Genomic DNA, 25,664 nt, shown 5'->3' with positions numbered 1-25,664 from the left:
CTTTAGCTTCATTATTTCACCATGAAAAAAATGAAGACTCTCATACATTTACCTTATTCATGTCTCATTACAGGCCATTTTCACAGTTTAGATGTACACAAAGTCTTTGAACTGAGTAAAAATTATTTGGAGTTGTGTCTTTGCTTTGCAAACTCTCATTTCTTAATACCCTTAAGGATCTTTAGAGGTATAGAAGCACAATTTCTAAATAAGTGGACCTTCATTCAGTATGCAATGTTGATGTAAACATATTGCCTTACTTAATCTAAAGTCAAGGCATTCAGATTTTAAAATAGTAAGATGAATGATAATAATTGTAATTCAATATGTAAAAATAACATGATTTACTAGAATACTATAAATCTAAATGATCATTCACACACATTCCAACACCTTTGAATGCTATTCTATTTTTTTATTCCTTTACCCCTGCCTTTAAGTGTCCTCTACTGTGATATTACCTTCGCTAGATATGAGAGTTCCTTTTCTAATATTCAACAGTATTGTTTGAAAGAAGTTCCAAGAAAATTTTAAAAAATGATAGGAAACAAAAGAAAATATAATGACGTTTAACAGTGCTCAGGAGACTATTGTTACTTAATATTATAGGCATAATTTTGTATTACCTTTAGTAAGGGTTTTGTGATTTTGTCAGAATTATTGTATGAACAGTGGAGAAATGCAAGATACACACAGGAGACAAGCAAATGTGTTCTGAAGCCCTCTGCCTTATTAAGATTTTTTCACTTAGTGGAAAGAGACCTCTTAGACTTTTCTTTAGCATATGAAGAGAGAAAAATCTTGTCTTACAGGGAACTTAAGAAAATAAAACTTTTAAAGAAAAAACTAATTTGACTAAGATGTGATCATTTGGAACAAGGGATAAGGCAAAGAATTTTAACGTAGAAAGTACTTGGAGTTCATGATACATACAGTACAATGGTGGTGAACCTATGGCACACACGTTATTTTTCTTCTAAGACAAAAAAAGTTAAGTTTTTTCTAAACTGAAACCTCAGTATTCAGTTTTAATCACATGTTGGCACATTATGATGTATGTGGATTTTGGGTTACAGTTTGGGAACTCGTTTTTAAAAGGTTCTCCATGACTGACAAAATGTTTTCCACCTTGAGCATTTCTGATTACTGATAATTTTTATGAACCAGCAATGCTTATAATTTTTTATTTTCTTATCAAGCAATTTTTTAAAAGAGTGATGTGTACTTGTCTTCTTCTTAACAGGAAAAAACTATTCCTGTGTTGTGTTCGACATCTACAACTTCTCTAAGAACACTGGCAAGAATTTCACATGATAGGAATATCGATCCCGCTCCATCTAAAATTGTGATGTCTACAGGTAAATTAGCATTTTTCAAAGAGGTAAAAAATTACCTATCTTTTACTTGGTAATGTTTTCAGTCTTTAAAGTCCTAAAATGAAAAGAGACAGCAATAGTAAATATCTCTTACAGCGTTTTTCATATTATTTTGTAATTCTGATTGTTCAATTTGTGTTGATTTAAATATATATATATCATTTGATCAATTTAAGTAAGATTGGTAACATTTCTGCCATGGAAAAATCTGTTATTTTCCCTTCATCTCTTCAGATTTTGTCTTTTTGTATTGTATGTATTTTCAGGCTACCTCAAACCCTTTTTTAATGCCTTTTGAAAATACTTTTTCTCAATAAATCCTTGCCTGTCAAGGAGAATGATAACTTTAAATTGTTGTCTGGTATGTGGAAAGTTTGAACCAACACATACTCAAGCAAATCAGTCCTTATATCGCCTATTATCTATTATCGCCTGTATATTTACTTACTCCTGTTTTTAAAAAGCATGTTCTTATTACATGCTCCCCTAGATTCCTCATTATCTCCCTTACACTACTTCCTAGACATTTTTCTCCACTTTTATTTCCTGACTGAAAGGAAATTATAACCTAATGTTTTTGAAATAGAAATAATTTAAAAATGATTATAACATAATTCATTTTTCAGTTTATTGTTTCTGATTTTGAATGTATCAGCAGAAGATAATTAGCCAAATGAACACGAGTTGACCATCTGTAATCCAGAAATCTGAAATGCTCCAAACTCCAAAACTTTTGATTACTGGCACGATACCATAAGTGAAAACACCTGACCTAATGCATTGGGTCATATGTTGCAGTCTAAACAGAGGTGTACTAATACATGAAAATTTACATTGTAAACTAATAGATTAAGTAATTTATGATTTAGGAGGGCAATTGTTTTGATAATGATATACCTTTGTATTTTCATAGTTACAAAATTATGGTGGGGAAGTGGAGGAAAATTGTTCCTTCTTCACTGTTGAGAGTGTAGTCCGTGTCGAGAGTCCTCAAAAATCTAGGATTAGAGGCCCCATTTGACCTAGCTATTCCACTTCTTGGTACCTTGCTGAATACCACAGCGATGTATGCATACCCATGTTTATAGCAGCACAATTTTTAATAGCTAAATCATGGAAAAAAATCTGAATGCCCATCAACTGATGAATGGATAAAGAAGATGTGGCTTTTTTATACAAGTACTACTTAGCCATAAGAATAAACTTGAGACATTTCTAGGTAAATTAATGTACCTTGAGACCATATTCTTAAATGAAATAACAGAGGCCACATATGTAAATATCATATTGTCTCTGTGGTATGAGAAACTGAAAGTGTGTAAATGAGGACTAAAATGTATAATAGATCCTGTGAAATAGGAAGAAATTTTTCAAAAGCAAAAGGGAACTGGGCAGTGGGATGGGGAAAGAAGGATAAAAATAGAAACATCTGTAGCTAAGAAGGGGAAGAAGGGTTGAGGGAAAGAAGGAAATAGGAAAAAAAGGACAAACTAAGATACATTATGTACAGGTACAAGTTCCCTATGATAAATGTGATCATTTATGTGTATCTAAATTGTAGTATTAAAATTTACACAAAATTTTTTGTCTTCAACCAAATTGGCATATATAAAGAAAATGTTTTTTTCTTAAAAATAATGAAATGAATTTCTCTATATTATTAGAAATTATACTGATATGTGACTTTTATTTGGTTAGTTCAGAAAATGCAAATGAGGCTCAATGTTAGTGACTTAAAAGAAAATTCAGTCCAAAAAGAGTATATCAAACTGACCAGTTTTGAAAGGAAATTCTTGTTCTGTGTATACAATTAAAACATGAAACTATTTAGCTATCTTTATGCCATTTTATATAACTTGGAAAGATACAAAGAATGGTTTTTGTGATGCTCTTTAAACTTGTATAGTTTTTAATATAATCATTTTGGGCAAGATTCTTAAATATTGAATAAACATTTTGATTATTTCTATATTTAACATCCTTACACGCATATATTTACCTACATAGATAGCAGAATTGACCACTGGATGCTAACTATATTTAGATTACTTTTAAGTGATTTTTTGATGTGGTAATTGCATAATGTTTTCACAAATTTCCTTTTACTCAATCTCATTATATCTCCACATTTTTACTCAAGTCTGTGTCTATATAAACAAACGTGGAAACACTGGCCCTTACCTGGACCCAAGGAGAATCCACCAACTGCCTGATCATTTTGGCCCAGGCCCTGTGAATGTTATACTCCGGCGGATTGTGCAAGCCTGTGTGGATTGTGCCTTTGATGCAAAGACTGTTTTTGGGTTTCTTAAGCCAGATAATCGTGGAGGAGAAGTGATAACTGGTATACTATTCTAATCTTCTGTTCAGCTTCTTTTCCAAATTTTATTTTAAGATTAGATGCTAGGATTTTATGACATACAGACTATTCACAATACCTGCATTCTAATTATGCTGTAATACTTGACAAATATAGAATATACATTATAGTTACATACTTACAGACTTTTAGCCCTAGTTTGTAAAGTTACATACTTACAGACTTTTAACCCTAGTTTGGAAAGTTTACTTTCAAAGTAGACAAATGATAACAGAGTAATACTGTAAATTAAGGTAAAAGGTGTAGATTTTTCCTTTTATATGCTCTGTTAAGCTCAGTATAGACACTATCTTGGTTATGTTTTCATTTGTATAGAAAACAGGCTGATCTGTAAGAAGCTTTAAATAAAAATGTGATTCAAGAACTCATTAAGGGAAAAGATACAGCAGATGATTTCCATACTTAGACTATTTGATACCATATTTTTGCCCATGGAATATTTGAAATATAAGTGTTGTATATCCATGGGGTTTCTGTTGTTTTTGTTTATTTTGTGAATATTTTTAAATAGGAGCAGTTTACCAGTACATGCTGCTGTTTTAGAGCTTTTATAATTTTATACTTTTATGAATTATAAAACTACAAATTAAATTTCTCATATGTTCCCTAAATTGATGGAGATCTTTATTTGCATTAGATTTTTTACTTCTTTTTGAATTGACTGACATCTCTTTTTCCTTAAATAGCCTCCTTTGATGGTGAAACTCATTCCATCCAGCTGCCTCCAGTAAATAGTGCATCCTTCGCACTTAGATTTCTTGAGACTTTGTGCCGGACACTGCAGTGTAATAACCTTTTGAGTAGCCAGCCTTTCAGCTCTTACAGAGGTAATACTGAAAGCTCTGCAGAGCGAGATAAAAATGTACCAGGTAAGACAAAATGTAAATTTTTATACGATTTATTTTGCACTTAACTTGGAAATATTATGTAATTCGGTCTTTCAGCCCTCAAAGTAAACGTTTTAGCAATAGATAACTAATTAGAAATGTATAATATATAGTTGTTTTTATTCATTTAAAGTAGGAAAATAATCTGGCATGGTGGCACATGTCTATAATTATAGCACTCTGAGAGTCTGAGGCAGAAGGATTACAGTAACGTAGTGATTTAGCAAGACTATCTCAAAAAAGGTAAAAAGGACCAGAGATACAGCTTAGTGTGAAGGCCCAGGCTTCATTCCCTAGTATCACAAAATAGGTGGTTAATTGATAGGCAGGCAGGCAGACAGACAGACAGTCAGATAGATTGATTTTTTTGTGTGCATAATAAAATTGATCATCAAAATCAACAAATTATGTTTGGCTTCTTTGTGACTAGTTCTCAGAGTTATATTCTATCAGGTTGAAATAGAACTTTAAAGTTACTGACCTTAATCCTTAGAAGTTACCAAAGAATATTGAGCCTATTGCTATAAAAAGTTACCTGCTGGATTCAACATTTGAGCCTTAGTTCCCTTTCTTCCATACAAACCCTCAACTGATGCCTGAATGACAGGGTTTGTGTAAGGCAGTCCCGTATAACCAAAGGTGATTCTGCTTCCTAAAGTAAGAAAGTTCTTTGAGCTTCTAGGCTAATGTGTTTTGTTATTGGAAGAAAGATTTGTTTATTTTTATGTGTATTTGTTCTTTTAAAATTCAGCAGAGTATTTGAATTTTTAGGTAAATAGCTGGGATATATTACTATTTGAGACTACACTGAAGAATCAAATGATAGTGTTTTAAGCTTTGATCAGTTTGATCTACAGAAAGCTTCATATGACCATTTGAAAATGAATTTTAACTAGAACTTTTATGTTAGTTTTTTTTAGTTTAGCTTGCAGTTTAAAAGTTGTATGTAAATGTTACAAAGTTGATTCTTCTATGATTCCATGTCCATTATCCCATTTGTCTTACATTTTTCGAGTAAGCGACTAAAAATATTTTTAAGGCAGTGTTGTGGGGAAATTTTAATTCTGAAAAATTCAGTGTTTTCATATTTTAGCAGTAGTTTTAAAGGCAGCTAACTGAAATATAAAATACCTAAGGAAAAGTAACACATAGAATACAGCTTCGCAAAATACAACTCAATAGTAAGGTTCTGGTTGAAGAAGTAGATAACAGTGGGTGCTTCAGTTCACGAACTTAATTTTTTCCATGATTCTGGTCATCTGGTTGTGAACCAAGGTGCCATTGTAGTACCAGTACCCTAGAAGCACCCCTAATGTGTCAAGCCCTTTCCATCCACTATTCCCCTTTAACTTCAACAAGGGTAACTACTGTCCTGACTTCTCGTACCATATATTAGTTTTTGAATTTTATAAAAAGAATAAATCTGTATTCTTTTGTGTCTAGCTTTTTTTACTTACCATTGTTTTTAAGACTTATCTGTATTGTATGTAGTGAGATAATTTATTCTCTTTATTGTGTAAAATTCTGGTATAAAAATAGGCCGTTATTTTATACATCAATTTAAGTACTTTGTGTTTAGTATAGTGCCTTAATAGTGTTACGGTGAATATTCTAGTACATACTTTGTAAAATATGTATAAATTTCTATTCCTGTATCTGTCTAGGAGTGGAAATTTTAGGTCATGGGAAATGAATGCATTGGTTTAGCTTTGGTAGATTGCATCACTTTTTCAAAGTGTTTGCCTTAATTACCGTCCAATAAGCCATTCTCTGTCTCTCTGTCTCTGTCTTTTTCTCTCTTGTCTGTCTGTCTGTCTGTCTGTCTCTCTCTCTCTTTCTCTCTCTCTCTCTATATATATTTTCTTTCCTCTTTTCCCCCCATTGCCATCCCCTTTTTAAGCCCTCATCCTTTGCCTGTTTACAAAGCTCTCCTTTCATTTTATTCTTCTTTGCTCATTTTTTCTTTCCCTTCCTTCCCTTCCCCTCCCCTTTCCTACCTTCCTTTTTCTTTTGAACAATTTTTCCTGTTTCATCATATCTGTTGTACACTTAAGATCTTATTTACAGTTTCAGTTTCTCACACCTGAGAGATAATACAGTATTTAAACATGACTTATTTCACTTAGGGTTATGGTCTCAAGGTCCATCTGTTTAGCTTATAAATGTCTCAATCTTATCTTTATTGCTGAGTAATACTCATTATGCTAAAAAGAAATCTTTTTTATCCATTCATTGGTTGGTAAGCATTTGAGTACTTCCAAAATTTAGGGATTACAAACTGAGGTGTGAACGTATTGCTATGGTGTGATGCATTTAATTCTTCTGGGAAGATACCAAAAGGGGAATAGCTGGGTCAAATGGGACCTTTATTACTAGTTTTGTGAGGAATCTCCCCAGTAGTTGCATCAGCCTACACTTCCACCAACAGTGGAGAAGTGTTCCTTTTTCCCCACAGGCCCTCCAGCATTTGTATTAGTTGTTTTCTTGATAATAGCCATTCTTTCTAGAGTGAGATGGAGTCTCAGAAAAGTTTTAATTTGCATTGCTTGCAAGATCAGTGATGTTGAACATTTTTTTCATATTTTTTATTTGCTATTTGCACCACTTCTGGGAAATATCTATTCATCTAAGGTGCCCATTTTTAAAAAATACATTCTCTGGTGATTTTTTTTCTTTGTCTATACTTTCCTCTAATATTTTAAAGATAGTGGGGGGCTGGAGGTTTAGCTCAGCAGCGTAAGTGCCTGCCTTGCAAGCAGGCAGTCGTGAGTTCGATCCCCGGTACTGATAAAAAAAAGGAAAAAGAAAAAAAAAATGAAATGTTTAAAGATACTGACCAAAATTGTGCTGTAATTCTAGTTTACTGATACCAGCTCTCTCAATTATTAATTAGTCTTGTTTTTTTGCATGTCTTTTTTTGTGTGTGGTGGACATTTAGTATACAGGAAACTATACACATAATATATAAGAGATCAATAAAAATTCTACATTTCTTACCTTGGGGGATTTCTTTTTTTCTCCTTTAGGCAGGACAGATGAGAGGCTCAATGCAGCCAGAGACTGAGCTAAGTAGGGCTGAAGATCAGTTTTATTGAGACTTAGTCTGTCTCTGGTTCATCCTTACTCATTACACATTGACCTTCCAGATTTTTTTTTTTTTGATTAAGGGCCTGGCATTTTGAAAACTCCTCAGCCCTCAAAGACTAAGAGAAACTATGCTTCTATCCTTTAGATGTTTGTACCTCAGCTCTTTAGCCTTCTTCCTCATGAATTACCAAAATTTGTCTCATATGCTAAATGATAAACAAATAAGTGTTTTAGTTAGATCCCTTCTCCTCCTGAATCTTTACTTCCTGAGTTCTCTGAGACTATATAAGATTTCAGTGTGCTTTTAGAGAACTTTCAGTTTAGCTATGCAGCTTCTTGTACAGCCCCAGGATTTAGCAGATGTCCCATGGAGGGAAACCATCTGTGACTTTTATCTTCCAGTTTGTCACTCCAGATTGTGAAGATGTGAAATCTCTTTTAAATACATTTTTACCTCAGCAGAGCCCTTTGCCCAAGTCAAATCTTGTTTCCAGTGTGGTACCAGCAGTCACCAAATTCGTACAGAAAAAAAAAATTGATGAAATTTTCAGTTGAGCCCAGAATGAAATTTGATTTGTTAGTTCTGTGACTGTCATGCCTCTGTGATACCTGCCTTACAGCAACTTTATTAGAATATAATTCGTACACCATAAATTCACCCTTCAAAGTATATAATTCAGTGCTTCTAATATATTGTGAAATTCTGCAGTTGTTAACACTAATATCAGAACATTCTCATTATCCCATTAAGAAACCCTATACCCATTAGCTGTCATTCACCAATCTCTCCTCTGGCCTCTGGAAACCATTAATTTACTTTCTGCCTCTTAATATGTCTTTTCTGGGTATTTTATATTAGTGGAATCATACAGTATATGACCTTTAGTGTGTGGCTTCTTTTACATTATATAATATTTGAGGGCTGCAGGTTCAACTCAGTGGCACAAGCACCTGCCTGGCAAGTGCAAGGTCATGAATTTGATCCCTGGTACCAAAAATAAATCATGTTTGAATGTGGTAATGTCAATCAGTACTTTATTCCTTGTATGGCTGAATAATATGCTGTTATATAGATACATCACATTTTGTTTCCTCATTCATCAGTTGATGGACTTTTGAATTATTTCCACTTCTTGACTATTAGGAGTATTCCTTATATGGACACTTCTGTGCAAGTTTTTGCAGGAATGCATGATCCTATTTATCTTGGATATAAATTTAGGAGTAGAATTTCTTATATCCTAACTATATTTCACCTGTGAAGTTGACAGATTTTTCCAAAAAGGCTGTACCATTTTGTATTCCCAGCAGCAGCCTACTGATATTCCAGTTTCTTCAAATCCTTATCAACACTTATTATTGTCTTATTGTTGTTGTTATAGCCATCCTTTTGAGTGTGAAATGGTCTGTCATGGTTTGATATTTCATTTACCTAATGACTAATATTGAGCATCTTTTCTTGGGTTTATCTGCCATTTGTTTACTTGAAATAACTGTTGAAATCCTTTTTTCCTCATTTTAATTGGGTTCTTTTTATTGTTGAGTTGTAAAAGTTTTTTTTTTTATTTGAGATACAAATCTCATAGTCACATCCACATGTGCCATTCATCAACTTGTCTGTGTGTCTGTGTGCACACACACATGCACACATGTTGCTGGCAATTAAACCTAGTGTGTCACACATTCTAGGGAAGTAATTAACCACTGAGCTTCATCCTTAGCTCTTTTGACTTTCTTGATAGTATTCCTTGAAATACAAAAGTTTTTAATTTTGATGAAGTTCAATTTATCTCTTTCTTGTTGCTTGTACTTTGGTTTCAGATCTAAGAAACTCTTGCTTAATGGTTCCTAAATATTTGCACTTGTGTTTCCTGCTAATTTTATAGTTTGGCTCTCACATGTAGAACATTACTTATTTTGAGTAGATTTTTATAAACGTTGTGAGATAGGGATCTAATTTCACTCAGGAATGTGAATATATAATTGTCTTGACACTGCTGAAATGACTACCTTTTCCCTGTTGTCTTGGGAACTTTGTTAAAAATTATTTTCCTATAAACACTTGGCTTTAGTTTTGCACTTTCAATTCTTTTATTGACCTGTGTCTGTCTTCCATAGACTCCGACAGTAGCTTTTGTAGTAGTTTTCATATTTGAGAAGTGCATGTTCCCTAGTTTTGTTCTTTTTCAGGATTATTTTGGCTTTTTTTTGGCACCCTATATTTCCATATGAATTTTAGGGTCAAATTGTCAATTTGAGTCTTCCATCTGGGACATTTATTTTCATTTAAGGCTTTATTTCAATAATATCTGACAGTTTTCAGAGAATAGATGTCTTGGACTGTTTTCAATAAATCTGTTTTGAAACGTTAATTTCCATGCTGTTTTTTGTTAGAGAATTCTGGTGCAATAGAGAACCAAAAGTATGAAATGAACAGGTTTATTGAGTTGAGGACCTGGAAAGGAGAACACAACCTATGATGGCTGGACTGTCTCCTTTAACCAGATACAGAGAGACAGAGGGTTGTATGACCTATGATTGAATGGCACATGGGGCGGATGTTGATGACATGTGAGGAACCAATTGGAATTCTCTGTGCATGCAGACAGGAAGGGGAGTTGCAGTTAGTGCTGAAGAAGGAGGAAGTGTTAAGCGTTCTGCTTTGGCCTTCTGCCACATTAGACCACCACCATAACTGTACAGTAATTTGTACTAGGGCAAGAATCTTTCATTTTTAAATGGAATTTAGTTTCCTTTTCAGTTTATTAATTGCAAATGTATAGAAATATAGTTGATTTATATATTGATTTTGTATTCTGTAGTCTTTCTGAATTCATCATTTAGTTCTTAAAGCTTTTTTATGTGTGTATTCCTTTGGATTTTTAAAATATTAAATTCATGTCATCTTTAAATAGAAATTGTTTCTTCTTTTCCAATCTGGCAGTCCTTTATTTGCCTGTTGGCCTGTCTAGAACCTCTAGGACAATGTTGAATAGAAGTAGCCAAGTGAGTATCTTTTTTTTTCCTGATATTAGTTAGGAGCTTTCAGTATGTAAGCTAAGATTGATATTAGGTAATGTGTTTTTCCTACACAACTTTTATTTAGAGGAATTCCTATTCTTAGCCTGTTGAGAGTTTTTATCATGAAAGAATGTTACCCTTCTTCATGAATTTTTTCTGTTTCTGCTGTTATGGTCATACGCTTTTTATCCTGTTTAATATGGCATATTGCATTGATTTTTCATATTCTTAAAACAACAGCCTTTCTGGGGTAGATGTCACATGATAAAATATATGATTCTTTTCATATGTTGATATAATCAGTTTGCTAGTGTTTTACTGAGGAATTTTGCTTCTGTATTCATAAAAGATCTATAGATTCATTTCTTGTGATTTCTTTTGTCTTTGATATCAAGGTAATAGTACTTTAGTAGACTGAATCAAGAAATAGTTTCTTGTTTCTATTTTTAAAGAGTTTGAGAATATTTGTGTTAATTCTTTCAGCGTTTAGTAGATACACTAGTGAAGCCATCTGGGTACCTGGGCTTTCCTTGATGAGAATTTTTAAAATTTCTTACTTGGTATTTTTATTTATGATAGATATATTTAGGTTTCATATTTCTTGAGCCAGTTTTAATAGTTTATGTATCCCTTTTATTCATTTCTGTAAGGTACATAATAAGGTCTTATACTTACACTTCTGATTTTAATAATTGAAGTGTTGTTTTTGACAAATATAGCTAAAACTTTGGTTTTGTTGATCTTTCTAAAGGATTAACCTTTGTTTTTACTGATTTTTCTTTGTTTATATTTCATTTATTTCTGTTCTCACCATTACCATTTCTCCCCTGTGTGATTTAATTTAATTTGCATTTGTTTTCTGTTTTCTTAAAATGAAAGGTTAGATTATAGATTTGAGTACTTTTCTATTTTGTAATGTAAATATTTACAGTTACAAATGTTCCTCTTAGCACAGATTTAGCTTCATCCCTTAAGTTTTGATAGATTGTGATTTTGTTTCCATTCATCCTAAATTTTTATGATTCCATTTGATTACTTTTTTGACATATTGTTCACTTAGCAGTATATTTAATTTCTACTTATTTGTAAATTTTCCAGATTTCTTTCTGCTCCTGACTTCTGGTTATTTTCTACTGTGTTTAGAGACTATGCTTTGTGTGATTTCAGGACTTAGAAACTTGTACCAAGACTTGATTTATGGCCCAATATATAAACCACCCTTCAGAATGTTTTATGTACATTTTAGAGAGAAGTATGTTCTTTTATTGAATGAAGGGTTAGGGTTAGGGTTTTATAGGTATGTGAGGTCTTATAATGTTGTGCAAGTCTTCTCTATCTTAATCTTTTGCCTAATTGTTCTCTCCATTATAGCATTTTGGGATATGGAAGCCACCAACTATTATGTTAAATCGTTGTGTTTTTCCTTCAGTTCTTTCAATTTTTGCTTCATCTATTTCAGAGTCCTGTTGTCAGTTACACAGATAATTGTTACACTTTGCTGATAGATTGGCCCTTTTAATAATGTGCTGAAATATCCTATGTCCAATACCAATTTTTTATCTTAAAGCATATCTTCTCTGATAGTATAGTTGTTCAGGATAGAGTGCTACTATTTATATGGTATATTTTTCCAATCTCTTATTTTCTACCTATTTTCATATTTAACATATGTCAAATGTACATTAACAGCCTAACATAGATCTCTTACACTGTGAGTATAATAATTGGATCATGGGTTTTTTTTTCCTTCTTTATACCATCTCAGTTTTTTATTGGGTTGTTGATTTCATTTAATTTAGTGTAATTACTCATATAGTAAAATTTTCATATACCTTTTTCTGTTTATTTTTTGTATGACATATCTTTTTCATCTTTAGTCTTCGATCAGTCCCTTCTTTTATGTTATACTGTATGTAATTTTACTTCTTCTGACAATACCTTTTACTATTTTTTAGTCTTTTTCTTAGTTTTTTTACTTGAATATTACCCTTAGCTTCTTAAAAAATCTAGTTTGGATTTGAACCACTTCAATTTTAGTAATATGTGAAAACTTTGTCCCACTGTACTGTAGTTGTTTCTTTCCTTTTATTTGTGCTATTATTTTTAAACAAATTAGACCACTATACATTATATACTCTACAGCACAGTTTTAGTACTCTGTTTTGTAAGTTATTCAGGATTGGGCCCGGGCCCTTATACTGAGCTACATCCCCAGCCCCTTTTTTGTTTTTATTTTTATTTTTATTTTGAGACTATCTCCCTGAGTTGTCTAGGTTACGCTTGAACTTGGGATTCTTGTGCATCAGCCTCCCAAATATTTTTCTTCAGTAGAGTTTTAAATGAGGAGGGAGAAGGAGACGGTTACAAATAAAAATACATCTACTGGCACCTTTGTTTTTACTTTTATCACTACGTTTGCACTACATAATGATTACATTCATTGTGTGAATTTGGTACATGTAGTAATACATCTTTTTACATCCCCGTCTCCTTTGCCTCCTAGCTGCATTTTTTTCCTTGCCCTCCCTCCTCCCTCCATTTCTTTTTTGTCCTATTATCTTTTATCTTGGGCTTTATATTTTGAGTTTCCTATATAAGAGAAACAATGTGAAATTTAAGCTTGTGTGTCTGATTTAGTTAATGTTACGGTTTCAGGGTTCATTAGTGTTCCTACAAATGACTGAAACTTCCTTTGTGGCATGGTCGTATTTGTTGTATATAAATATGTTTTCTTGATTCATTCATATGTTGATGGATATATAAGCCACTTAAAAGATTTAGCTACTGTGAGCCATGCTTCTGTAAATATGGGTATGCCTATGTTTTACTTACATTTATTGTTGCTCAGACAAAATACCCACCACCCAAAGTTAAAGGAGGAAAAGTTTATTTAACTCATAATATGTAGAGATTTTAGTCTGTAATTGACTGGCTCCAAGACAGGGTGGCATTGCAGAAGAGGAATGGTTCATGGTGTACAGAAGGTAGCAAAGCAACAAGGGATCGATCTCCTTATATTTTATCCAGACTACTTAGAGCAGGTAGCTCACATGCCCTTAATCCTAGTGCCCTTGAGCCTACCATCACACTGTGAATCAGGCCTAGCATCACACACTCTAGATCCAGACAAAGCCCCACCTGTGACTTCAATGAGACTTTTGGAGGAACATCTGTACACAAACCATAACAGCATGTATCACTGCAATAAAATATTTTTAAGTCTTTTAGGACAGTACTGAGAAGAGAAATAGCTGGGTTAAATGGAATGTCTACTTTTAGCTTTCTGAAGAATCTCCAAACAGATTTCCATAATGGTTATGTGATTTTAAATTCTCACCAACAGTGAATAAGGGTTCCTTTTCCCTGAAGCCTCACCATCATTTGTTGTTATTTGATTTCTTGATGATAGCTATAATTCTGGAATAAAATGGAATCTCAATGATGTTTTAATTTGCATTTTTCTAATACAGACGTTGAACAGTTTTTCATATATTTGTTGGCCATTTGTACTATTTCTTCTGCGAAATGTCCATTCATTGCAGTTGCACATTTTTTGATTGGGTCTTTTATTTTGAGCATGTCTAGTAATTTTTAATACTCTATTAGTCCTCTAAGGAATAGGTGGCAAAAGCCACCTATCTCTTTTGTAGATTATCTCATCACACTGTTGGTTGTTTCTTTTGCTGTGCAGAAACTTTGTAATTTAACAGATCTCATTTGTTGATTCTTGGTATTCTGGTACAGTTGGAATTCTGTTCAGGAAGTCCTTGCCTATGCCTGTCTTTTACCTGTTTTATCTCCCAGTAGATTACATGTTTCTGTAATAACATTTATATCTTTAATCCATTTTGACTTTAGTACATGGTGAGAAATACGAGTCTAGATTCAATCTTTTTTGAATGTGTATAGCCAGTTTTCCCAAGACTCTAACAAATGGTATATCTTTCCTCCAGTGTAAGTTTTTATACTCTTTGTCAAAGACCTGGCAGCTGAATGTGCCTGGAGTTGTTTCTGCATTCTCTGTTCTGTTTAATTGACCAACATACCAGTTCAGTTTTGTTTTGTTTTGTTTTTATAGTATCATACTGTTTTATCACTGTAGCTTGGGAATACGACTAGAAGGCTCTCTTCTGGTTCAGAATAAATCTTAAGATCACTTTATCTAGTTCTGTAAGGATTACTGTTGCTATTTTGATTGAGACTGCATTAAATTCATATATCAGTTTTGGTAATGTGAGCATTTTGTAGCAATATTGATTTGTCTATCCAGGAACAAGGGATATCTTTCCATTTTGTGATATGCCATTTAATTTCCTTTTTCACAGTATTGTTTTCATTATAGAGTTCTTTTACTTCCTTGGTTAGCTTAATTCCTAAGTAATTTTTCTTGATGCTATTGTGAGTACTGTTGTTTCCCTAAATTCTTTCTTGATGAGCTTATTATTGGTATATAGTAATGCCACTGATTTTCATGTGTTGACTTTGTATTCTGCTATGCTACTGCATTTGGTTATTCTAGGAATCTTTTCATGGCATTTTTTAGGTCTTTTATGTGACAGATTATGTCATTTACAAATAATGATAATTTGACCTCTTTTCCTATATATACGCCTTTTATTTCTTTCTCTTGCCTGATTGCTCTCGCTAATACAGTGTTTCTTATAGGATAACCCTACCAGTGAAAAATTATGTTTCTGTTATCTGTGAATTTCTTATTTTCTCATTCATTTATGAGTGTTAGACTTGCTGAATATAGAATTCTTTATTTATTTCTTTTTTGTTCTTGTTTCAGTGATTTGACTTCTGGTTTCTGATGACAAGTGAGTTGCTGATCTCGTTATGGATCCCTTATATGTGACTGTTTGCTTTTTCTTTATGATTGCAAGATTCTATCTTTTGCTTTCAACAGTTTTTTTTTTCTAGGTGTGGATGTCTTTGTGTTTATACTAGTCAGAGATTGTTGATCTTTTGGGATGTACACATTGTCTTTTTTTAAAAAAAAATAAAAATGGGGAATCTTATGACTATTCTCCCCAAAATTTTCTACTCCATTTTTTCTTTCTGAGAATATTCCATTTAGTGTATTTTAGTATGTTTGATGGTATCCCACAGTACTCTAAGGATCTACGCATTTTTCTTCATTCCTTTTTTTCTGTCCCATAAACCATATATTCTCAGTTGACTGTTCTTAAATTTGTTGGTTTGTTCATTTGCTCTTCATATCTGCTTGTTGAGGCTTTCTAGTGAATTCTTCATTCTATGTTTTTCTTGGATTTCTATCTTTTGATTTATAATTTCTCTGTCTGTATTCTGTATTTGGTAAGATACTCTGATATTTTAGTTCTTAAGACATGATTCTCCATTTTGTTTCTTTGAACATATTTTTAATAGTTGACTTATAATCTTTGTCAATAAGTCAAATGTCTAGGCTTCTTCAGGGATAGTTTCTATTGAGTAATTTTTTCTGATATATAGGCCAAACTTTTCTTTAATACCTATAAATTTTGTTGAAAATTAAATTACCTTAATAAAGTGGGGCAGTTTGGGAAATCAGAATACGCCCCTCTCTTAGGTTTTATTGTCATTGGTGATAATTTTGATTTAGTGACTTATCTAAACTAATTTTATAAAGTCTCTATTCTTTGTTGTATGTGCTACTGAAGGCTGAGATTAATGAGATTAATGGTAAGCTAATGATTGTATGACTGGAACCAGTGTATCTCCCACCCTTTGCCAAGAGATTCTTTGTGTGTATTGATCGTAACTTAAAACACTCTCAAAGTGACAGTTTGTAAGTCTATTCTCTGTGTAGCCTCAGAGTGAGCCGAAGATGCAAGATGAGGGCCTTCTGAATTCTTCCCCGGGCTTACATACAGCCTGCAGATTATATGTGTCTTTCTAGATTCTCAGGAATATGTCAGTACTTTTCAAAATCTACTAACAAGCATCACTCATTATCCAGTTTGTTTTTGTTTTTTTTCTTTTAAGTTTTTGGTCAGCCGCTTCTTAGTCCCAACAGGCAAATGCTGCCTCCTGGAGCTATAAAGTTAAGTAACTACTTTTTTTTTTTTCTTAGCACAGCCTTAGAATAGCATTGTTCATAGAGAGAAAGCTCTGATTCAGGTTAGATAGAGAGATACGCCTAGAAAGGTTTTTTTCAGACAGGTAAAATAGTGATAATTCTCTGGAAATGGGGTTGTAAAGAGCTCCAAAGCTATTGAGCCCCCTCTGGTGACTGCTAACCTATTGGTTTTTAACAGCTATTGTAGTTATGAAGTTGTTAGTTTTGATGGCTACTGTGAAAACAGGTTGAAAGGAATCAAAACAAGTTAAAGTACCACCAATTTGTCATTTTTTTCTTGAGATTCAGCCATTTTTCTTAAATAAGAATTCTTTGGAGTGCAAAAGGTGTTTAATTAATTTCCAGTGTTTTGAAACTTAATTTGTACAATCTTTGCTAGTGTTTTTAATGTTAAAGAATTGTAGAAGATCTTTTATGAATCATCCTGGAACTTCCCTGCCATATAATGACTCGTAAAGTACTTTGTAAAGTATCTGACCTTTCCTAGTTATCCCTGTGGGAACATTTTCTTGCCTTAGTTTACTAAAGTAACCAGAAACAGAAGTCAAATGTTAATTTTACGTTTGTTCAGCTCCAGATAGTAGACCATATACCAGTTTTGAAAGATTTTCAAGAACATTAGTATATTATAAATAAGAAAATACGTATAGCCTAGATTCTGAGGTAAGCAAACATCTGTGTAGAAAAGGATTGTTTGAAGCGGAACATGACAGCACACACAGCTGTAATCTCAACACTTGAGGAGACTGAGGCAGGGAGATTGAAAGTTGAAATGTAGCATAGACAACTTAGCCACTTAGTGAGACTTTATCTCAAAAAATAAAAGCAGGTGGAAATATAATTGAGTGTGAAGTCCCTAGGTTCAGTCCTCAGCACTGATATACACATATTTTTTCACTAGAATATGTATGCATATGTATGTATGTGTATGTGTGTGTATACAACTAGGAGTTTCTATATCATTAAATAAATATGAGAAAGCCAATTATTCCTTTTCTTAGAAATTATTTTTTGCAGTGCTAGCAAGGGATCAACGCCAAGACCCTCATATATGCTAGGCAAGTGCAGTACGATCAGTCTGCATCCCCAGCTCTCTTTCCTTAGAATTTAAATGTTTTAATTAATTGAAGAAATTACATTACTTATCATACACCTGAAATATGTTTTGATTATTGGTTTAGTAGCCTATGATTAAAAATAACAGTCAAAGGCAGTTGAGAACTGGATTGCTAGGAGTTATTTCTTACACAGTTTTGAGATGTATGTCTAGACTGCAGACAATATTTTGAATCAGATAAAATTTGACTTTGGTATTTCCTTATGGCAATCTTTATTCTCTTTTGAGTTCTAGTGTCGGAGTTTTGAAATTTCTATTATGCCTTATGTGTCTCTTTGTTGGAGATTTAGCTAAGATGTTAATTGATACTTACATAAATGAAACATTGCTGATCTGAAATCCAAAATGTTCCAAAGTCCAGGACTTTTTGAGTACCATGTCAACGCTTTAAAAGTTTCAGGTATCAGAGCATTTGCATTTCAGATTTCTGAAGCAGGGATGTTCAAACAATAAAGTCTACAAATTTTCCAAAATCAAAAAAAAAAAAAAAAACAAAACTAAAATCCAGAACATTTCTGGTCCCAAACATTTCACATAATGGAAATTAAATCATAAGAGACAAAGTGTCTATACTTTCTGAAATGCTTAAGTAGAAGTGCATTTTCTTGAATGGTGTTACACAGTAGAGTTGTTGTATGGGTCACCCTGGATCAGGATTGTCTATAAAATAGAATATCCACTCTACCATATCTTCTCCTTCTCTCAAATCTTAATTCCTTTTGCTTAGGAGAGCAATTTTTCCAGGGCTTTTTAGATACATAATGGGTTCCCTCACTGTCTTTTGACATATTTATAGAGATCTGATGACTCCAAATAAGTGAAGTTTCGATATATTTCTGTAGAAATACTTTGTTACTCCCAAATGAGAACATTTAATAGAACACAATAAACACATTATTCATGAGCAAATAATTGACATTGTTAAAATGGCAGTATAAAAATGATTTAGGAAGAGAACTATTGTGTAAATTATTTGAAAATACTGAGTAATTATTTATAACAGACTCTTTTAAAAAACAAAACAGTGAAAGAAGATATACCAGAAAAGCAAAGCACGAAACGATCTTCTGAGCAACCTATACCTTGTGATGTTCCTGTCTCTCCTAAAGTGCCCAAAACAATGATGCATGTTTGTAAAGGTAAATAGCTCTACATGACCCAAGACTGGAAGGAGATATTCCTCCTCTACCAGTTATGTATGTTCTTAGAGTGATAATGTTGGTGGTTAGGGAAATACATTTGCCCAGGTGAATTTGGCTGTTCGGTTACTACTATGGCAGCTTTGGCACAGCATTCCCTTCAAAGCACATAACTGTCATTTTTCCCTAGATTAAAAAAATACCATAACCCTTTTTATTCAGCTTTGTATTGCTACAAAATGATAGAACAGAAAAACTTAGTACCTTTCTACATTAAAAATGTTTACTGCTCAATTACTGACCATTACCGTAAATGATGAATAGGGAATGGCCATGTACTTTTGGTTAGAAATTTATGGTTTAGTGTGACATGAATTAAGTGAAGAATTGTTGGAAATGAGACTGTTGACATTTTCAATAGTATTTGAGTTACATGTTGAAGATAATCCTCTTCATCTTTTCCTCTGTAGAAGAACCACTGTCTCCTGAAGGAGAAGACATGCCCAAAGAGGAAGAGCTTGAAAAATTGGAGAATTCACCTTTAATTTCAGGAGATCCTTTGAATACTATCGGTAGCAATCTCACACATACTTCAGTCCATAGGGCTTTTCCTCAAAATGAGCCGAGCACCTCAAGTTCAACACTTGATGATACCGAATCATCTACCAGGAGCAGTTACTGTGAAGCTAAATTCCAAATGCATAAGAAAAATGAAGGTATATTTAAAAACTAATTCACAGCCAACATGCCTATCTTTCCCTTTCGATATTTCCACACCCAGCAGCATCCCCTGAGAGTGTATCATATTTCAGAAAGTGCCAAAATTGGGGAGGCCATGTTCTTCCCTTCACATCACTGTCAGGGCCAAACCATTATGAATGCTCCAATACATCACAGAACTGACTTTGGGGATCTGGATCACCCACTGTATCTCTGATAGAGACCTCTCAGAGTAATGGTTCTCCAGCAATTGTAATTTGTCATTTTCTTGGCTTTTGTTTGGACTCATAAACCTCTTATAACTCTGAGGCCTTTAAAGGCACATTGTCTCTCTTTCTTTCTCATATATTTTTGTCTCTCTTGAAATCTTTCCTTGCCCCAGCCTGTGTACAGTTCTTGATCAGGGCTCTGGCCTGCAGCCACGCCATTTCCTCATTCTGCATATCCTCTGTCATTCTTTTAGACCCACTGGGAAGATGTAGCTTGTGTAAACAGGGAAGTATCTTATTGCTGTTCAGAAAGGACCAGATCAGCCTTCCATGTGCAAAGATGGCTATTATCCTATACCTTTTTAAGGATTAAAAGTGCAGGAGAATGACTGTGGGATTATATGTTGGTCCTTTTTCTTCAGGTTGGCAACTATAGGCCAGATTGAGGAGTGAATGCAGTGGGAACCAAGTAACCCCCTTGTCTTTCATCATGGATGTTACCTGTGCATGCCTGTACTCTACACACGTAGAGAAACATTAATGTCACATCCATCCTCCCACCTGCTGTGGAGATTATATTTTATTTTCAAGTTTCATTGTTTTCAAAGTCTAAAGATAGATGTTTGTTCCATAAGGGACAATATACCCTGAAATTTTAAGTATTTTCACAAAATATAAGCTTTGGAAGACAGGCTTCAGTAAGATGGTCTAAAATTTACTTCCTATGCTGAACAACTAGCATGCCTAGCATCTGGTCTTCCTAGGAATGGAAAAACTAATCACAATCACATTACTTATTAGTGATTTACTTAATGGTAATAGAAATCATTGTCTTCATCACTACATGACCTTATATGTCACACACATAGTATTTTATATGTTCTCATACGTTATATCAGTTGAAAAGTTGTTTGGGATATAAGTGCTGGTAAACAATTTCAGATGAAAAAATTTCAGAAGTCATTTTGCTAAAATTCCTCAAAATAACTGGGCAAGTCCTTCAGCCCAGACACACTGGCTCAAAGGACATATTCTTAGCTGCTGTGGGGCCTACATCTCTTGAAAACAGGTAAGCATTTGCTTCAAAAGTGTCTCAAAGTGTAACTGCTATTATTTTCTTTAAGTAACTCAACTATTACTTAAAACTGAATTTACTCCTGATAGCCAGTAATGCTCACACAACCTCCTACTCTACCCTGCCCCATTGTTTGAGTGAAAAAAAAATTGCCAAACCATTTTTACAAAATAAAAATAAATCCACATAAGTAACATTGGGGGTTAAATCACATTCATTATATTTATTTCATAAATGTTTATTATATGTCAATTTTTCCTAGCAAATTATAAAGCTGTCTTCAGTTATCTAGCATTCTCTTTAAATAAATGGGTATTTGTCAGCACACAAAGAAATTACAACAAAACTTAGTACACAAATAAAGCCTTTTGAAATTTAAGTACATAAAATGTTTCATGTCCCTTTTTTCTTTTTCTTTTTTTCTTTAACTTTTCCTTTTCCACCTACTTCTCCTTTATCCTCTTCCTCTTTCTCTTCTTCCTCTTCTTTCTCCTCCTCCTCCCCCTCTTTGTCTTCCTCCTCTTCTTCTACTACTTTTCCTTTTCCTTTTCCTTTTCCTTTTCCTTTTTTTTCTTTCTCTTTTCCTGATGGTACTGGAGATTGAACCTTGGGAATGCTGGGCTACATCTGCAGACCTTATTGAGACAGGATCTGGCTAAGTTTCTAGGCTGGCCTCAAACTTGAAATCCTCCTTCCTCAGCCTCACAAGTAGCTGAGATTACAGCCACCAGTTCTTAATTCTTTATTAAACATTTTCAGGCATAACAATGGTCTATTGCTGTAAGCTAAACATGAAAGAGAAATTGAATAAAATGTTAATTTACTCTAACCTATGTTTTCTTCAAAATGCAGATGTTTAAGCCATAAGAGACAGAAATCTAAAGCACAAACATGGTGCTATACAAATACTTGTATTCAATACATGGGAAAAATTTGATGAAACAAATTTAGTTCTTCAGGATAAGTAGGTTATTAAAATTTGTCAGTTAAAGTGAACAAATTTAGGACTAAGGGAGTAGCTGAGCGGTAGAGCTTGCCTAGCATGCATAAAGCCCTGGGTTCTATCCCCAGCACTGCAAATGCAAACAAATTTAAGCAATCATAAAACTGTAAATGTGGGTAATTTCCTTTGAATTTAGCTAGTAAAATTTTATTTAGACAGAAAAAGAGCAATTATAGAGAATGAGAGATTCATTGAAACAAAGTAAAAGAGTAATGAGTTAGGTTAAATTAATCTAGTTTCACCCCAGTAGCAGATTTTTTGCTGCATTTTCTTGAGGCCAAAGGGGCCTTAAATCAGCTGTCAGTCTTTTGTGATCTTTAAATCTTTAGGGGAATTGAAGTTGCTTCTACTCATTGGAGGAGATTAAATGGGATAATCTTGTGCCGCTGTCCTCAGATCATCTTAATGTAGGTTTTCATTAGATTTGCACAGTTGAAATCTTGAGTCTTCGGTTGAGTTCTTAACAGAAAAAAGGTTCCTGTAATGAGACCATTATGCCCACCTAACATCTCTTCTTTCAGGATAATGATCAGGTCAAGTATGATTTGTTCTTTTTCCCCTCCCATTGAAGCTTCAAGTTATATAGGTGTACCTGACCCCAGTGTCCTGAAACAAGGCTTATCTAAGGACCCTTCTACCTGGTCTGTGGATGAAGTCATACAGTTCATGAAACGTACAGATCCTCAAATATCAGGCCCCCTCGCCGACCTCTTCAGGCAACATGTAATGTATCTTTTGATTCGGTTTTCCTGCTGCCATAATGCATAATGCCTTTGAATGACCTGTATGCAGGCTTTTCCATTGGAATACTGAGTTCTGTGGATAGTGGGGGAACCCTATCAACTGATTTTTCCATTTGCAAGAAAGGTTATTTTACCTGTTAGATCTTTAAATGGAAGTTTAATACAGTGTCCTTTAAAACAGGTATCCAGGTGCTTAATAACTAAACCTCAAATTCTCAAGACATGGTGATTCAGCACCACCACTCTAAGGTGGACAACCTGTTCTCTAATGACAGATACAAGAATCCTCCCCCTTCCCAGCCTGGTCCCTTCCTGGCCTTGGGACCATGAGTAGGAGGGAGTAGCCACAAACTAGCAGTGTGGCTTTCTCTTTATGATATGTAATACATTCAACAACTGATTAAGATTAAGTGCATCTAGGGGCTGGGGGTTTAGCTCAGCGGCATAAGCACCTGCCTTGCAAGCAGGCGGTCGTGAGTTTGATCCCCGGTACCGATAAAAAGGAAAAAGACAAAAAAAAAAAAAAAAAAAAAAAAGATTTAGTGCATCTTTGCTTTAAACAGAAATTAATGCCAAACAGTGCTTTATAGTATAAATTAATAAAGGTAAAGAATTTTAGGAGGATGCCTAAGTATAAATTAATAAAGATAAAAAGAATTTTAGGAGGATGTCTATGCCTTGTGACTATTTTCATTGTTTTCTAAAAAGTCAAATTAGCAATTTAATTTCTAATGTACCCTTTTAATAGTGTTAAGAAAATCGGTAGTTTTAGCATCTAACCAACTTCAGATAACTAACTGTATAAGTAGCTATTTTGACAAATATAAAGGCATTATTAATTATTACAATTTCTTGTCTTTGTAGGAGATTGATGGGAAAGCTCTGCTTCTACTCAAGAGTGATGTGATGATGAAGTATATGGGGCTGAAGCTGGGACCAGCAATAAAGTTATGTTACTATATTGACAAACTTAAAGAAGGAAAATATAATTAAAAATGTCAATTTAGATTAGGCATAATTCTCAGGTATACTAATAAGATTTTAATTTAAAAGTTATTTTCTTAGCAGTTTTTATGTCATAGAAAGTTTCTATAAAAATGTTTTATCAGAATTTCTAGATTACATTAACAGTCCAGTCTGCGTCTTTAAAAGCCATTTAACATGCTAGTATTAACATTTTCAAATTGGTAGATCATTTGTATGTTTATTATTTTTATTGTGTATTTTACAAATATACTTAATGTAGTAAACAAAAAAACATTTTATTTGGCTTAATCTTTGTATTTAGAACCAAAACAGCTACATCCCAAAGAGGAAAATAGTAAGAGATTCAGCAGCTTTTATAATTATAAAACACATGAGAATTTTTCCTCAGAAAAAAGTTTAAAGATGTACCTGTAGCTATTATCTCTTTCTTAAAAAATATTTTCTTTCTGATTCTAGTGTTCTGTTCATGTTTTAAGAATTTCTAGAAAATGTATAGCCATATAAGTTATATTCCTTTCTTTTATTCTTTCAGTGTTGTATTTGTTCATATTTAAAGGAAAAAGCAAGCTTATAAGCATTCATAAAGTGTTCTTACCTGTTTTTTTATAATTTTTAAAAACAGGATTGATAGAATGATCATTTTGTGCAAATGTTTATACTACAAGAGTGGTTTGGATGAAGCAGGATTAAAATTTTTCACTAAAATGCATATAACTGTAAACCTATATTTTTGCTAAGCTTGGACTTCAGACATTCATTTCACATATCTCTATATCTGTGTCCAAATTTTTAAGAGATATATATTTTATTGTATGTGTTTATTCCTCATATGTATAATTTACCATATTTATATACTATTCTTATAGTATATATTTTCTTTTTGAATTTAATATGGCACTTTGCACTGCCACCAATGTAAGAGTGAGCTATGAATATAGTTAGATGTTTTTACTCAACAAAAATATGTGCATCGTTTGCTATCACCAGTACCTCTCAGCTTGCTCTTCAAATAATAAGAAACAATCATTAGATTGGTTTCCATGCAGTGAATTCTCTATCCTATGCAATGTTTCTTATTAATTTGCTTGGTTCTGAGCCATTTATTCTGCTACATTTTGGAAGATACATTAGTTCTGACTATTTTGGTTTTTGAAAGTTAGAACTTTCAGGGGGAAATGGTGCTATATGTCTATTGTTACTACTTGGATAATACTAATAAGCTATGAAAGTCGCTTATAAAAATATTAGCCATTTGTTTTAAATGCCAATAAAATATTCACCAGGGCCATAATGTACATTTTGTTTCTAGAAAACTAAGTGTACTTTAGGTAAGAAAACTGAGTGTACTTTAGATAAGAACACAATTATTTGAAGGATCATTTCATCTGTGTTAGTCCCTTGTTATGAGACTAGATTCTTACTTAAACTTGGTCTTGTTTCAAATTGTTTGTATGAAGATACTGTGCTCATTATAACAGTCCTCAGGTATTTATAAAAATACTGAGTTTTACAGTTTTCATACTTTAAAATATAATAAAATTAACTGCAACAATACCAGAGTCTCAGGTCTCATTTTACTTTCACTTCATTATATTAATATGTGAATTTGTTGAACTTGAAAAGAGCCCCTATGACTAGTAATGGTGTTATTAGGAGATAAAATACTGCTTTTGCAAGCAGTGGAATGGATTATACTTGGAGGTGCCTGAGTAAATGAACTAGGTTAAAATTCTGAGTCTCCTAGGTCTGATGCTGAAAGATGTTTATGAAAAGTCCCTTGATTTGGAAAATGAGGGAAACTGTGGGGTAGACAAGACATACAGGAAGGGCCCATCTTT

General features: G+C 33.3%; 1 protein-coding gene across 2 annotated transcripts in view; it reads left to right on the top strand.

The window, feature by feature from the left end:
* Scml2 (Scm polycomb group protein like 2) overlaps positions 1-25,371 on the top strand; it is a 151,182-nt gene extending 125,811 nt beyond the window's left edge. For both annotated transcript variants that reach the window (XM_063242730.1, XM_063242732.1), the window contains exons 9-15: positions 1,244-1,358; positions 3,517-3,720; positions 4,443-4,625; positions 18,976-19,089; positions 19,560-19,805; positions 22,668-22,819; positions 23,704-25,371. In XM_063242730.1, the coding sequence (XP_063098800.1) occupies positions 1,244-1,358; positions 3,517-3,720; positions 4,443-4,625; positions 18,976-19,089; positions 19,560-19,805; positions 22,668-22,819; positions 23,704-23,832 (1,143 nt within the window). In that variant the 3' untranslated portion in view covers positions 23,833-25,371. The remainder of the gene's footprint in view (positions 1-1,243; positions 1,359-3,516; positions 3,721-4,442; positions 4,626-18,975; positions 19,090-19,559; positions 19,806-22,667; positions 22,820-23,703) is intronic.
* The last annotated feature ends 293 nt before the right edge of the window (positions 25,372-25,664 follow it).

Source organism: Cavia porcellus, unplaced genomic scaffold (assembly GCF_034190915.1).
Source record: "Cavia porcellus strain 051 isolate PalLab524CR breed Dunkin Hartley unplaced genomic scaffold, mCavPor4.1 scaffold_33, whole genome shotgun sequence".
Lineage (NCBI taxonomy): Eukaryota > Metazoa > Chordata > Mammalia > Rodentia > Caviidae > Cavia > Cavia porcellus.
The sequence above is the reverse complement of the archived record's forward strand: the minus strand, read 5'-3'. Positions and strand labels throughout refer to the sequence as shown.